The sequence below is a fragment of the Crotalus tigris genome, unplaced genomic scaffold (assembly GCF_016545835.1).
Source record: "Crotalus tigris isolate CLP2741 ecotype Arizona unplaced genomic scaffold, ASM1654583v1 scf7180000019692.1526454, whole genome shotgun sequence".
NCBI classification, from domain to species: Eukaryota; Metazoa; Chordata; class Lepidosauria; order Squamata; family Viperidae; genus Crotalus; species Crotalus tigris.
Genome location: NW_024097664.1, coordinates 315,001 through 330,984, shown reverse-complemented (window position 1 = coordinate 330,984; position 15,984 = coordinate 315,001). Strand labels below are relative to the sequence as shown.

Here is a 15,984-nt window from a genome sequence, read left to right as displayed (position 1 = left end):
GTGGCAATTATGTCGGACAGCCTCTTGGAGAAGCAAAACAACTGTAATTAAATGTGCCCTTCTGCAGGCAGGAGGGGGAGAAAAGAAGCTTGTCTTGCTGTCACAAGAAACCCACAGCTAAATTCTTTGCAGAAAACACATCTCCCAGTCAACTGCCTCCTCCGAGATTGGCACCCAGAAGGTCAGGCCGAGAGAAGAGGGCTGAAAGTGGCTGCTAGAGCAGACTGGAGTTGAGAAAACAAGAAAAACATCCTAAAATACACATTGCTCATTTGAGTTCATTCAGGCTCATTTAAGCACTGGGGTGTTGCTACTTTCTCCCCCTATGCTTGGTGAACGTTCCTTACTTTAGCTCCGGCCCAGCTAAAAAGCTTGTAAATGCGAGTAAATTAATACCGTGTTTCACCAAAAATAAGACCAGGTCTTATTTAATTATTTTTGCCTCCAAAAGAGGCACCAGGTCTTATTTTCGGGCTAGGCCTTACCTCACCTCTGGCACTGGCAGCACCACCTAGCCGGTCCACTTCTTCTGGGGCCGAAGTTCTGCAGCTGCATTGGGGCCTGGATTTTGCAGTCAGGCCTTTCCAGAAGGCCTAAGCAGCTGAATTCTCAAGCTTCCTCCTTCCGTTATATATTCAAGATGGACAGTATTTAATATTTATTTGCTACGAATATGTAGGGATGTGGGTCTATACATATGTTGTTCATAGTATGTTTAAGTGTGTGTCATGTATGTGTTTCACTTTGAGAGCGGGCAACTAAATTTCATTTTTGATGTGTGCCGTTTGATGTGTGCCCACAGTAAAAAAATGACAATAAAGATTATCTTATTTTATCTTACCTTACCTTACCTTATCTTATCTGAGCACCAAGCTATGGATTCAATCCATAGCTGGGTGCTCGGCTGCTGAGAACTTGCAGAACCAAGGTACGGATTGAATCCATAGCTCGGTTCTTGGCCCGTGACAGAGAAATGCAGACCTGCCTAGAGAAGAGGCCTCAAAAGAAGGTGGGCTGGTGAGGTGAGGCCTGGCTGCCAGGTGTGCAGGGCAGGTGGAGCAGCTTCACACCCCCATACCTGCCCTATCTTGATTTTTAGGCATGCGCCTCAACCCAAAATGAGGACTTATTTTTGGGATAGCGCTTATACTAGGCCCACCCCCCCAAAATCAAGCTAGGGCTTATTGTTGGTGTAAGCCAGGGGTAGGCAATCTTGGCTCTTTTATGACGCGTGGACTTCAACTCCCAGAATTCTTGAACCAGCCATGCTGAGGGGAAAGGGAGAGGTTTCCAAGCTGAGCCGTGCTGGCTCAGGAATTCTGGAAGTTGAAATCCACAAGTCATAAAAGAGCCAAGGTTGCCTATCCCTGACCCAGTGCCATTTATGTGTACACTCCTCAAGGACAGACTAAGATGAAGCAGCAGCACTGCAGAGTTGCTAAAGAAAGGTGAAGTCCTCAGCCTAGATGGGAGGATAGCCATCCGGAGTATTTATTTATAGCTTAATATTACATTTAACCATTTTATTATTCAGATTGACCTAGTCACCCGTCTCATGGACAAGTCCCGGAGGCTTACAAGCAATTAAAACAATAGAAAAAACAACAAAGAACAATTGAGACTTGAGGGGAAAATATAATATGAAAGGATATAAAATCAAAGGTACAAGTACAGATTGGGTGAGACCTGGCTCAAAAACAGTAACTGTGAGAGGGACCTTGGAGTCCTAATGATGATCACTTGAGTATGAGCCAGCGGTATGCAACAGCAGCCCAAAAAACTAATACAATCCTGGGTTTACAAACAGAGGCATAAAATCAAGATCACATCAAGTATTAGTACCCCTTTATAAAACCCTGATAATGCCATACCTGGAACACTGCAGCCAATTTTGGTCACCATAGTACAAAAAAATATGTTGAGACTCTGGAAAAAGTTCAGAGAAGAGCAACTAAGATGATCACAGGCCTGGAAACTAAAATATACGAAGAACGGCGGCAGGATTAGAGGTTGGTAAAGAAAAGAAGAAATAGGGGAGACCTGATAGCAGAATTTCAGTATTTGAGGGGCTGCCACAAAGAAGAGGGGGTCAAATTATACTCCAAAGCACCAGAGGGAAAGACAAGAAACAATAGTTGGAAACTGACCAAAGAGAGAAGCAACCTGGAATTAAGGAGAAACTTCCTAACAGCGAGGAGAATTAACCAGTGGAACAGCTTGCCACCAGAATTTGTGGGTGCTTCATCACTGGAGGTTTTTAAGAAGAGACTAGACAGTAACTTGTCTGAGATGGTCTAGGGTCTCCACCCCCACAATAGCAATCCTGTGGGGCTGAGAAGAGACAGACTGGCCCAAAGTCACTCAGCTGGCTTTCATAGCTAAGACAGGACTAGCACTCACGATGTCCTGCTTTCTAGCCTCATGCTTTAACCATTAGACCAAACTGGCTCTCATTTCTTACCCAAACCAAGGGGATAGACTGGATGGCCTCCAAGCACCCTTTCAACCTGCCTAGGATTTGCTGCTACAAATCTGTTGGGCAGTCAAACAGCAGTGCCAACCTTATTCCAATTACAGGAAAGAAACACTCTTGTGGCTGAACCACAAGGTTTTTAGACAGGAGAAAGGGGCTCCACTACCCCCCCAAGTTTTGCTAGCTTTTGGCTAACAGCATTTTATAAATGATGCAGAATGCACCTTTTTTTTTTTTTTGCAACGTTCACTTGTCGAGAGAAAGGGGAGGGCAAAAAGCTACTTACATTAAATTTCCTTTCCCACCAAGAGCTGAACAGCAGGAGAAGCAGTGATGGTTGATGTGGTTTTAGTCAAAAGCAAAAGAAAAAAAAAAAGCAGGTAGAGAAGAAGGAAAGGCATTCAGGGTCCGAAGGAGCGTGCTCTCCGCGCCACACCATTTGCTGGCTTCGGTCACCTTGGAGGTGTGCAAACAAGCCAGATAAAGCCTTATTGTAGAACCGGTTCAGAGCCAGCCCTCGGCAGACAGTTGGGCCCCTTGGAGACGGGGGGCCTTGGGTGGCAACACAGATAAAGAGGCTCCATTTCAGAGTCCTGCCGGTGGGTGGGCCACGGGCCAAGCACTTGGTTGACCCTCTTCGGACTCTTTGCGTAAGAAAGACAAACGACTTTGTGACTTGTGGTTTTGATGATTAGAAAGAATAAAGAAGGGTGTTACGATTCTATTCTATTCTATTCTATTCCTTAATTCTATTCTATTCTATTCATAATAATAATGATGATGATGATGTTGGAAGGGACCTTGGAGGTCATCTAGTCCAACCCCCTGCTCAGGCAGGAAACCCTATCCCGTTTCGGACAAATGGTATAGGGTTCTATTCTATTCTATTCTATTCTATTCTATTCTATTCTATTCTATTCTATTCTATTCTATTCCTATTCTCTATTCTATTCTATTCTATTCTATTCTATTCTATTCTATTCTATTCTATTCTATTCTACTCTAACTCTACTCTAACTTACTCTATTCTATTCTATTCTATTCTAATTCTTATTCTAACTCTATTCTAACTCTATTCTAACTCTACTCTATTCTAACTCTACTCTAACTTACTCTATTCTATTCTATTCTATTCTATTCTATTCTATTCTATTCTAATTCTAACTATTCTAACTCTATTCTAACTCTATTCTAACTCTACTCAATTTTAACTCTATTTTAACTCTACTCTAACTCTACTCTAACTCTACTCCACTCCACTCCACTCCACTCCACTCTCTATTCCATTCCATTCCATTCCATTCCAAAGAGGCCAATAGTCTACCGGAGGACAGAATAAACTGCTTTCTACATGGCGCTGAACAGCCAGTCCACCAATAAGCAGTCCTCACCTGCTTTCCTTGCCCAGTTTTGCTCTTTACCGGACGGAGAAAAAGGCAGAGAACAAATTGGAAGGACAAAACGAAAAGATCCTGGAGAAACACACTTACCTTGGATTTCATATCCGGCACGAACCGAGGCACTGGCCCCATCGCCGCTCTGCTCCAAGCCCAACGCGGATCGCAGTTGTTCAATGTTTGTGCATGCTGTCATCTCGCCAGCTGGGTCCCCGATCTGCAAAGGAGCCACTACCATGATTATTTGATAAAAATGGATGCCTCCTTTTACCGTAGCTTGCAAAAGTGAATTTCCAAAGCCCAAAGCTCTTTGCCCAGCCCCAAAAGAGCCTTGTGAACCAACCTATCCCTTTTATTTTCTAAGAATGCCCACGACATACTTGCGGGGCGTTTAATTTTGATAAATTAAAACAGCCGAATGTAAGGTTGGAAGATATCTTGAGTAACGTTTTACCCAGAGTTGCTCAACTCTGGCTACTTCTAAGATGTGTGGACTTGAACTACCAGGGGGATTCTGGGAGTTGAACCAAAACTTGAGAAACTCTCCTTTTCCCCAATCCTCTGATCTGAGCAGAAATCCATCAGGATATCCTCCCTCAGTTGAGACTCTTCAACTGTCGAGAATCCAGCTTCTGCAGAAACAGTCTGTTCTGCTCTTAGTGGTAGCACATTTTAAAATGATTGAAGGGAATCTATTTTTAAAACAAAGTCAAGGAGGGCAGAATTTGTGCAGAACAGTTCTATGCGTAAGAGGTGACTGAAGAGGTGACTATAAAACTGAGCTTCCAACAATTAGTGAACCAGCTAACAAATCCATAAGATGTCATATAAGGGTGTCAACAGGCTTTCCAAATGAGGAAAGATCAAGCAAAGGAGGGCGCAACATAAAACACACCTGCTCCAAAAAAAAAGTTTAATAGAAAAGAGCAACAGAGTTGTAAGCGATCTTGGAGATCTTCTAGAAAGAATAGAATAGAATAGAATAGAATAGAATAGAATAGAATAGAATAGAATAGAATAGAATAGAATAGAATGCAAAGGAATAGAATAGAATATAGAATAGAATAGAATAGAATAGAATGCAAAGGAATAGAATAGAATATAGAATAGAATAGAATAGAATAGAATAGAATAGAATAGAATAGAATAGAATAGAATGCAAAGGAATAGAATAGAATATAGAATAGAATAGAATAGAATAGAATAGAATAGAATAGAATAGAATAGAATAGAATAGAATGCAAAGGAATAGAATAGAATATAGAATAGAATAGAATAGAATAGAATGCAAAGGAATAGAATAGAATATAGAATAGAATAGAATAGAATAGAATAGAATAGAATAGAATAGAATAGAATAGAATAGAATAGAATAGAATAGAATAGAAAGCGTAGGGATTTACACAAAATCACAAAGGCGTAGGGATTTACACAAAATTTGTACCAGATTCCTGGCAATTTTCAGGGAAAAAATCAGCAACAGAACTGGGCATGGCAGTGCAGGAGGCAACATGGAACATGAAAAAGCATCCCCGGGAACAACTAGGATCCAAGTGGGGCATAGCTGAATCTCCCACAATAGGTCAACCCACCCCCTATTTGAAATGGGGATAAAATCTTACAAGCGGATTTGTCTCTTGTTTAGGATCACTCATGCTGGTTCAGGGAGCCAGGATTCGGCTCACTTGACACTTTGTACAATCCTGCGCAGAGCAGAGGAATCTTTTTCCAGGAATCTTGATGCAGAAGAAACGTCTTCCACCTCCATACTTCCCCCCGAATGGGAGACAACCTGTCGGTCCCATCTCTTCATAGTCCATAATTAGGGGGACCCTCTTGCTTATAGTGCCAACCGCCCCAGGAACGTCCATTGTTCCCTTCCCATCTGGAGTTGAGTAATCAGCCCGCCACAAAGTGCAAAGCCCAAATTGCACCCGGCAAATAATATTTATCTGGAGCAGCTGACAGTTTAATTCTAGGGGCGAGAGAAGCAGGCGGCAATGCCTTATCCTAAGAGTCTGGTCCTCAAACCTCAAGGTCGACTTCCCTGCTTCTGCTCGACTGATTTAGTTTTCTTTTCGGAGTTATTTATAACGTTTCTGACTTGCTGCTTGTTGATATCCTGTCAGACCCTCAACTTCTATGCGGCTTTTTCTTTTTTTACTTTCGGGAATGGGCCATGGGCCATCTCCGCACCGAGGGGAGGAGACCGAGAGGAAATCGAAACCCTGAGAAAGGTGCCTGGGAATTGCACTTATCAACTTATCAAATTCCTGGGTGTGCAGCTAATGAGTAGGCTGACTTGGTCGTGCACCAGAAAGAGAGAGAGAGGGAAAGAGGGAAAGAGAGAGAGGAAGGGAGAGAGAGAAAGAAAGAGAGAGAGAGAGAACAAGAAAGGGAGAGAGAAAGAGAGAGAGAAAGGGAGAGAGAAAGAAAGAGAAAGAGAGAGAGCAAGAAAGGGAGAGCGAGAAAGAAAGAGAGAGAGAAAGAGAGAGAGACAGACAGACAGACATTACCTCTTGGGAGATTTCAAGGTGTTTTTCTGCAAAGTGTAAGGCTTGCTCATAGTTCCCAAGTGAAACGTAAGCGTTCTCCAAACTCCAACACGCTCTTCCTTCTCCTACTCTGCAAGATCAGAGTATGATTGTTAGGAAAACCACAAAGGATATTAACCCAGTTTCCAAAAGTTAATCTTGATCACAGAGCCCCCAGTCAATATTTGCTTGGACAGCTGAGAGAATCCAATTCACGCTTTGCAGTACACGCCTGGTTTGGGTTTAGGATTTCACGGAGAGTAAACAGATTGCGTGTGCTTAACTCAACATAGCCAAGGTGAACTATGGATTGATGTGACAGTGGGCTACAGTTATTCTGGCTGCATAGAGATCTATGAACATTCCTCAGGGCATGCCATGCACCGTTCATACTTTACAGCCGCATTTCTAAACCTTGACAGCTTTGCAACTGAAGCTGTGTGGACTTCAACTCCCAGAATTTCCCAGCCAACATGCTAAGTCTAGAACACAGTTCCCCAACCTTTCCAGCTTTGTGGACTGGCGGGGGGGGGGGGGGAGGAGATGGTTCTGCGTGAATGGCAGGCAAGCACACACAGGTGTGTGCAGCTCCATTCGCATGAGTGGTGGGCACGCACACCTGCCGTTCACAAATGGAGCCTGTGTGCACATTCTTGCCTGCTGCTCATGCAAACGAGGACGTGCACGTACTTCTGGAGCCCGGTCCCGAATGGCTCATGGACCAGTAGTGGGTTGTGGGCCTGGGGGTTGGGGATCCCTGGTCTACAATACATCATGGCAAGCTGACAGCCTGAATTGTCAAGTTCCTCTTATATCAGCAGTTCTCAACCTGTGGGTCGGGACCCCATTTGAGGTCAAACGACCATTTCACGGGGGTCGCCAAACAACGCAATCCGCCATTTTTTCCCCCCTTTTCCTTAGCTGTGCTACTCCCTTTTATTCTATTGCCTTTTGAAAGCCAATAGAATAGACTCTCTTGAATAGAGTCTAATTCTATTCGCTTTCAAAAACCAATAGGAATTGTCCAGGCTGTCTCTGCCCTGCTGAGCCCGCCAAAAGTCCCATTCTGCAAACGGTGCTGCGCCAGTTGAGTAGTCCTCGACTTACGACCGGTTGAGTAGTCCTCGACTTACGACCGGTTGGGGGTCGCGGCATTAAAAAGGTTGAGAACCACTGTCTTATCTAGATCTAAATCTAGATATCTAGATAGAATACATCTTTTTCTGTGCATACTTCTGTCATCTTACTTGTGCAGGACTTTTACTGTACAGTTAGTCCTCAACTTGCGACAGGTTGCTTAGTGACCGTTCAAAGTCATGACAGGCCCTGAAAAAAGGACTTATGGAGGCATTTATGCCCATTTGCAGCAACTGCAAGGTCCTGCCTCAGCTAGCTTCTTGGGAAAGCATCACTCCTGGAACGAGCGTGATTTCAAAGACACCCCCCCGTATCGCCATCCCCGTGCCCCCAATCCATCCAGGTCTGACACCCAAAACAAAAACCCAGGAAGATGAATCCTTTTTTGGGGGGGAGGGGGGAAATCCAGTGGATAATAAATGCAGCAAATACATAGAATGTGTTCTGCCATGACATTTCTGCAACAGGTGGCACGGCCCTTGAATTTAGATCTGGGAAATTTACCAGGAAAAGGAAAATGGGGGGCAGTGCCATCTTGTGGTAAAACAGGAAAATAAAGAACAGGGACGACTAAACTGGCAGCGTGATCTGCTGAGAACAGTTTTTCAAAAAAGGCTGCTTGATTTCAGGGAATAAGTTTGGGAAAAGATCAACGTTGCATCCGATGCTTCAGATTTCATCTTGATTGGAACCATCCAGTTTCATTTAATGACCATCCAAAGCTGGGAAGACTAAGGACATAACTGACTAGATCAGGGGGTAGGCCACCTTGGCTCTTTTATGACTCGTGGACTTCAACTCCCAGAATTCCTGAGCCAGCTTGGGGGAACTATGGCCCCCTCATGACTTGTGGACTTCAACTCCCAGAATTCCTGAGCCAGCGTGGGGGAACTATGGCCCTTCATGATTCGTGGACTTCAACTCCCAGAATTCCTGAGGCAGCTTGGGGGAACTATGGCCCCCTCATGACTTGTGGACTTCAACTCCCAGAATTCCTGAGCCAGCATGAGGGAAACTTTGGCCCCTTCATGACTTGTGGACTTCAACTCCCAGAATTCCTGAGCCAGCATGAGGGAAACTTTGGCCCCTTCATGACTTGTGGACTTCAACTCCCAGAATTCCTGAGCCAGCATGAGGGAAACTTTGGCCCCTTCATGAATTGGCTGGCTCGGGAATTCTGGGAGTTGAAGTCCACGAGTCATAAAAGAGCCAAGGTTGCCTACCCCTGGACTAGGTACTTGATATGGCGAAACCTGGCTCAAAAACTTGGAGTCCTAGAGGACGATCACTTAAACACGAGCCAGCCGTGTGCAGCAGCAGCCAAAAAAGCTAATACAATCCTGGGTTGTATAAACAGAGGCACAGAATCAAAATCACGCGAAGTATTACTGCCGCTTTATAAAGCCTTAGCAAGGACACATCTCGAATAAGGCATTCAGTTTTGCTCACCACATTACAAAAAAAGATGTTGAGGCTTTGGAAAAAGTGCAGAGAAGAGCAACTAAGATGATCCAAGGCCTGGAGACTAAAACATACGAAGGACGGCTGCAGGAATTGGGTATGGCCAGTCTAGAGAAAAGAAGGACTGGGGGGGGGGACATGATAGCAGTCTTCCAGTATCTGAGGGGCTGCCACAAAGAAGAGGAGGGCCGACGTATTTTCCAAACCACCAGAAGACAAGAAACAATGGTTGGAAACTGACTGAAGAGAGAAGCAACCTGGAATTAAGGATAAACTTCCTGACAGTGAGGACAATTAACCAGTGGAGTGGCTTGGCTTCAGACGTTGTGGGTGCTCCATCATGGGAGGTTTTGGAAAAGAGCCTGGAGACACCTCTGTCTGAAATGGCATAGGGTCTTATGCTTGAGCCAGGGGTTGGACTAGAAGACCTCCAAGGTCCCTTCTAACTCTATTCTGATTGAATTGAATGATTGAAGGACTAAAGCAACTGAAGCCAGTCCTTCCATTCCCTCAGCAATCCCAGGAAATGGGGGAGGCTGTGAGGGAAAGAGCCAGAAGTAAATGCATGGAATCCCCCCAGGACCTCATCCTGCTGGGATCCAAGGTCTGAAAATCCTCGTTTGCCAGGTATCTCAGCTTCTCCTCTGGGACTGAACTGAGAGAATGTTTGGCATACTGGACAAGTGGCCGGCTCTTCTCCCAAAGCAAAAAAATCTACCACAGGATCTCAACCTCAACAACTAACCCAACTCAACCCAACCCAACTTAATTCATGCCAAGCTAACTTAAGCCAAGCCAAGCCTAACCTAGCTTCTATCCTTGGGAGTCACCATCTGTTACCTTCCATTCATTTCAGCACCAGCATAAGCTAGACCAGTGGTGGCGAACCTGTGGCACGCGTGCCAGAGGCGGCACTCAGAACCCTCTCTGTGGGCACGCACTCCATGCCCCAGAGATGGCAACTGTCCCTCTTCAACCAGCCACCCGCTAACTCGCTGAGGTCCCACGTGGCCGGATGCATCCCAACATGGCTGGTTTCCTTCCCCACTGTCCCATCCCTCCTGGCCTCACATGCTCTCTTTTTCCTGGGCACAACCCACAGCATCGCCTCTTCAGCTGTCGGCTGGCCGTCCAGCTCAGAGGCGGCTTCTCTGAACTGCTGGCGGTGGGCTGCGGAGCCCCAGAGTGCACCGGTTGAGGGGCAGACTGTGGCTGCTGATGGACACTGTCGGGCCCCATGCGCTCACTGGGCTCTGTGTGCGGGGGCCGATGGTGTCAGGCAGAAGCCACTCCGGCCCTTGCCTCGCCTTGCCCTGCGACAATGCCACCTCTGCCCTGCCTCACCCCCTGGATCTCCCCCAACCCTGCCCGGCCCCCACAGGCGTCCCTCCCCACGAGCAACATAGAAGTGACCATACCCACCTTGGCCACACCCACCCAGTCTGCCATGACCACCACAGCTATGCCCACCTGGCGATAAATAAATGGGTTTTGGGTTGCAGATTGGGCACTCGGTCTCTAAAAGGTTCGCCATCATTGAGCTAGACCATTCCTCCCAGTTCGCCGTAAACTGAACTAGCTTCCTGAACCGCGTGTTTGTCATTCTAACAAAAGAGGCCTCAACATCAACACCAGCTCCAAAAAAAAAAAAAAAAAAACTAACCCACAGAAAACAGATCTTTCTTACTGGTCTCCAAGTTCCTGGGCAATGGCCAGATGCTTTAAGTGGTACTCCACAGCCTTCTCATAGTCTTCCAGTAGGGTGTATGTGTTTCCAAGGCTGTAGCAGGTCTGGGCTTCCACTGTTTGGTCCTTCAACTGCCTGGAGAGGTGGAGGGTTTTCCTAAATTAGGAGACAGAGAAAAGGTGTTTTTTGGATCCCATCTTCAAATGAAAAGACTTGTCATTCACTTATCCACTGCATTAACAGAGGGATAGAATCAAGATCACGTGAATTATTAATACCACTTTACAAGGCCTTGGTCAGGCCACACTTGGAATACAACATGCAGTTTTGGTCACCACGGTGTAAAAAAGATGCAGAGACTCTAGAAAGAGTGCAGAGAAGAGCAACAAAGATGATTAGGGGACTGCAGGCTAAAGCATATAAGGAACGGTTGCTGGAATTGGGTATGTCTAGTTAAACAAAGAGAAGGACGAGGGGGGACAGGATAGCAGCCTTCCAGTATCTCAGGGGCTGCCCCAAAGAAGAGGGAGTCAAGCTATCCTAACCTATCCTAATCCTAATCCTGCAAAGGTATATATTTGAACAACCTATTTTCTGATGATGAATAAAGTCACCAAAGAAAGATTTAGATAGATAGATAGATAGATAGATAGATAGATAGATAGATAGATAGAGAGATGAACTAGATCAGTGGTTCTCAACCTTTTTAATGCCGCGACCCCCCAACTGGTCGTAAGTCGAGGACGACTCAACCGGTCGTAAGTCGAGGACGACTCAACTGGTACAGCACCGTTTGCAGAATGGGGCTTTTGGCGGGCTCAGCAGGGCAGAGACAGCCTGGACAATTCCTATTGGCTTTGGAAAGCCAATCGAATTAGACTCTATTCAAGAGAGTCTATTCTATTGGCTTTCAAAAGCCAATAGAATGAAAGGGAGTAGCACAGCTAAGGAAAAGGGGGGGGGGGAAATGGCGGACTGCATTGTTTGGCGACCCCCCTGAAATGGTCGTTCGACCCCAAATGGGGTTCCGACCCACAGGTTGAGAACCACTGGTCTATCGGAACCATGACAGACTGTTGAATAACTGTTTAGTAACTGTTCAAAGTTACAATGGCACTAAAAGTGGCTTATGAGCATTTTTCACACTTAGGACCATTGCCGCATTCCCATGATCAAAATTCAGACACCTGCCAACTCATACTTGCGACGGTCACAGCATCCCGGAATCATGTAAATCGCAGCGTTGACATCGCCTTTTGCCACCTTCTGACAATCAAAGTCAATGGGGAAGCCAGGTTGACTTAACAATCGTGTTATTAGTAGGCTCGTATTGGAAGAAGGACTCGTTGCCCACTTTAGAAGAATGGATATTTAAAGTTTCTAACTTTGCAGAAATGGCAAAAGTTTCTGCTTATTTGAAGGATCATACACAAGAAAGATATATTATCGTGCGGAAAAGATGGATAGATTATATTCAGAAAAAATATGGGACTATAAAGTTTCATTTATTTTATGAGTAAATTTTATAGTAACTGTTGTAGAGATTTGTTTACAAATCTCTACAACAGTTACTATAAAATTGACTCATAAAATAAATGAAACTTTATAGTCCCATATTTTTTCTGAATATAATCTATCCATCTTCTCCATACGATAATATATCTTTCTTGTGTATGATCCTTCAAATAAGCAGAAATTTAAGGGGAGTTAAAGGTTAAGTATGATGTTTTTTTTCCTTTTTCTTTTTTCTTTTTTCTTTCTTCTTTTCTTTTTTTTATTATTGTTAACTTTCTTATTAATAACCCTGTACTCTGCTCTGGGAAGCGAGGGGGGGAGGGTTGAGGGTGGGTGGGTGGGTGGGTAATGATAATATAGCCATGGTAAATGCTTGGGCATTTCCCCTATGCTGCGTTCATGTGTGTGAGAGGGATGAGAAGGGAGGAAGGAATAGGGAGCAAGTAGGATGGTTAGAGAAGGGGAGGGGAAGAGAGTAGGAGGGGAGGAGAGAAAGAGGAGGGAAGTGGGGAAGGATAAGAGAGGGTGGACGCAGCCTGGGGGGAATGGGCAGGTGGTACCAATGGTTAGGAATTTATTTTAATTGAATTGTATTTTGTATGAATAAATGGAAAAAAATTGAAAAAAAAATCGTGTTATTAACTTAACAACTGAAGGGATTCACCAATTGTGGCAAGCCAGGTCATAAAATGGGGCAAAACTCACTTAACAAATGTCTCACTTAACAAAAACTGGGGGCTCGGTTGTGTTCGTAAAGATTACCTGTGTGACCCACGTGATTGGGCTGTCCTAAATCTCCCTCCCTTCCTTTATCTTGGAAAAACAGATGAATAGAGAGAACACCAAAGACTTCAACCTTGAGCTAGGAAGATTCTCTTTCTATTGGAGGCTCCCATGTTTATTTCTGCCATTCAGACAATAGCTGAATAACTGGGACACGGGACCCCTTTGCTGATCTATGAATCCAAGCAGTTCAGATCTGGAGGGTGTTGGCTTCTCCTGAGAGGCCCACCGCTTACTTGTAATACTCTGCGGCTATGTCAAAGGTTCCCAGGAAGATGTGAGCGTTGGCCAGGTTGCTGTACGCTCTCCTCTCGGCAGCTTTGTCCCCGAATTCCTTAGCGATGTTCAGTCTCTGAAATGGATAAAGTCACGGGTGTCACTGCAGGGATGTCACCTCTTCATTGGGGCACCCTCGTCCCAGTCTCCCCCAGCTGACGTACACTTGGCAACCAAAGAACCAAGGAGTTCCCAAAAGCACGTGGCACACTGGTTGAGCCGGGGGGGCGCAGTGGTTAGAATGCAGCACTGCAGGCTACTTCGCCTGGCTGCCGGCTGCCCGCAGTTCGGCAGTTCGATCCTGACTGGCTCAAGGTTGACTCAGCCTTCCATCCTTCCGAGGTCGGTAAAATGAGGACCCAGATTGTTGGGGGGGGGGGGGCAAGAGGCTGACTCTGTAAACCACTTAGAGAGGGCTGTAAAGCCGTGTGAATAAAACCAAGGGCTATTGTCATTGCTGTCTGTCTGTCTGTCTCGTATCTATCTATCTATCTATCTATCTATCTATCTATCTATCTATCTATCTATCTCTATCTACATCACTCTCTCATCTATTTATCTATCTGTATATCCATCTACATCACTCTATCTACCTCCCTCCATTTATCTCTCTCTCTCATCTATCTCTATCTATCTACATCACTCTACCTCCCTCCCTCCATCTCTATTTACCTACCTCTCATCTATCAATCTATCTATCTATCTATCTATCTATCTATCTATCTATCTATCTATCTATCTATCTATCTATCTATCTATCTATCTTCTATCTCTATCTACATCACTTTCTCATCTATTTATCTATCTATATCTATCTACATCACTCTATCTACCTCCCTCCATTTATCTCTATCTATCTATCTGTCTATCTATCTGTCTATCTATCTATCTATCTATCTATCTATCTATCTATCTATCTATCTCTATCTACATCACTCTCTCATCTATTTATCTATCTATATCCATCTACATCACTCTATCTACCTCCCTCCATTTATCTCTCTCTCTCTCATCTATCTCTATCTACATCACTCTCTCATCTATCTATATCTTACATCACTCTACCTCCCTCCCTCCATCTCTATTTACCTACCTCTCATCTATCTATCTATCTATCTATCTATCTATCTATCTATCTATCTATCTATCTATCTATCATCTATCTCTATCTACCTCACTCTCTCATCTATTTATCTATATATATATCTACATCACTCTATCTACCTCCCTCCATTTATATCTATCTATCTATCTATCTATCTATCTATCTATCTATCTATCTATCTATCTATCTATCTATCTATCTATCTATCTACCTACCTACCTACCTACCTATCTATCTATCTATCTATCTATCTATCTATCTATCTATCTATCTATCTATCTATCTATCTATCTATGAGCTGTGGTAGCACAGTGATTAGAATGCAGTACTGCAGGCTATCTCTGTTGGCTGCCGGCTGCTGGCAGTTCGATCCTCACCGGCTGAAGGTTGACTCCACTTTCCATCCTTCCAAAGTTGGTAAAATGTGGACCCAGATTGTTGGGGGGCAAGAGGCTGACTCTGTAAACCGCTTAGAGAAGGCTGTAAAGCACTGTGAAGTGGTATATAAATCTAGGTGCTATTGCTATTGCTACTGCTATTGTTGCTTTGTTCAAAATTCAAGCCCAAACACCCCCCTCCCCTGATTTTATTTACACATAGTCAGAATTGGGACTGGAATTTAAACCATTAGTCATTGCAGCCATCAGCAGAATTGGACCCAATTAATAGTTAATAAATTATGGGTAAGGTTTGTATATAGTGTTGTAATACATCTTTGAAGTGTGGCCCCCAACCTATCTCTATAAGGCTCTGCATGGCCCTGGTTCCCGTCCCCCCCCCCCAAATGGTGATGGGTCAGAAAGGAGACAAGTCAGAATCCAATTATATTTCATTTCTAGCTACCGACTCTGAAAAAAGATCCATTTCTTACTCTTTGTGGATTCTGTCATACTATGAAAGGGGAGGAGGGAGCAAAGGGGTTTTATGACTCTCACTTCCTTCATTTAAACTACAAAGGACTGGAGGTGATTCTCATCAAGAGGACTGACCATAACAATAGGGCCATCACCTTTCATCTACTACTCTCTGAAGTCTCCCTTCTGCCGGCCGTGAGGAAAAGGGGGTGGAAATGTAATGCCTGGGATCGTCGCTGGAAGGACGGTGGGGTGGGGGCTGCTTGGGACCACTTAAAACCTTGAATGGTAGGGCTTGGCCCCTCAGATCCTGTCTAGAACGCCTGCAACCATCTTCTCTTAATAAAGATGCCTGTTGGAAGAGATATCCCAAGAGTTCTGTCTTCTTAAGATGTAAAGTGGGGTGGGTCCTTACATACACACAAGCACACACACACATGAGTGTTTCACCTGCTTATGGAAGACGATGGCTTTGCTGAAGTTGCCCAGCAGGTAGTGGGCATTGCCCAGGTTCCCGTAAGCCCTGCCCTGCGCAGCTCTGTCGGCCAACTCCTTCACGAGGGAGAGGTTCCTCCTACGAGTAAGCCAGACAGAAGCAGCCCTTAATCCTTGAGAAAAGAGCCAGCATTTCAAATAGGAACGCTGTGCACTCCTGAAAAAGCAGGAACACCACCCTTCCATTTCTTCACTTCTCCCTTCTCCCTTTTCTTGTGAACTCAGGCTTTTGCCTGGATCCTGCCCTCCAGAGGCACATTTAGGAAG

The 15,984-nt window shown here is 44.8% G+C and overlaps 1 protein-coding gene across 5 annotated transcripts in view; it reads right to left on the bottom strand.

Moving 5' to 3' along the window:
- The window catches only part of GPSM1 (G protein signaling modulator 1), a 60,068-nt gene that overhangs the window by 29,902 nt on the left and 14,182 nt on the right, over positions 1–15,984 (bottom strand). For all 5 annotated transcript variants that reach the window (XM_039364165.1, XM_039364169.1, XM_039364166.1 and 2 more), the window contains 5 exons: positions 15,673–15,796; positions 13,224–13,339; positions 10,690–10,845; positions 6,387–6,495; positions 3,964–4,087 (listed from right to left, as the gene is read on the bottom strand). In XM_039364165.1, coding sequence (XP_039220099.1) covers positions 3,964–4,087; positions 6,387–6,495; positions 10,690–10,845; positions 13,224–13,339; positions 15,673–15,796 — 629 coding nt within the window. The remainder of the gene's footprint in view (positions 1–3,963; positions 4,088–6,386; positions 6,496–10,689; positions 10,846–13,223; positions 13,340–15,672; positions 15,797–15,984) is intronic.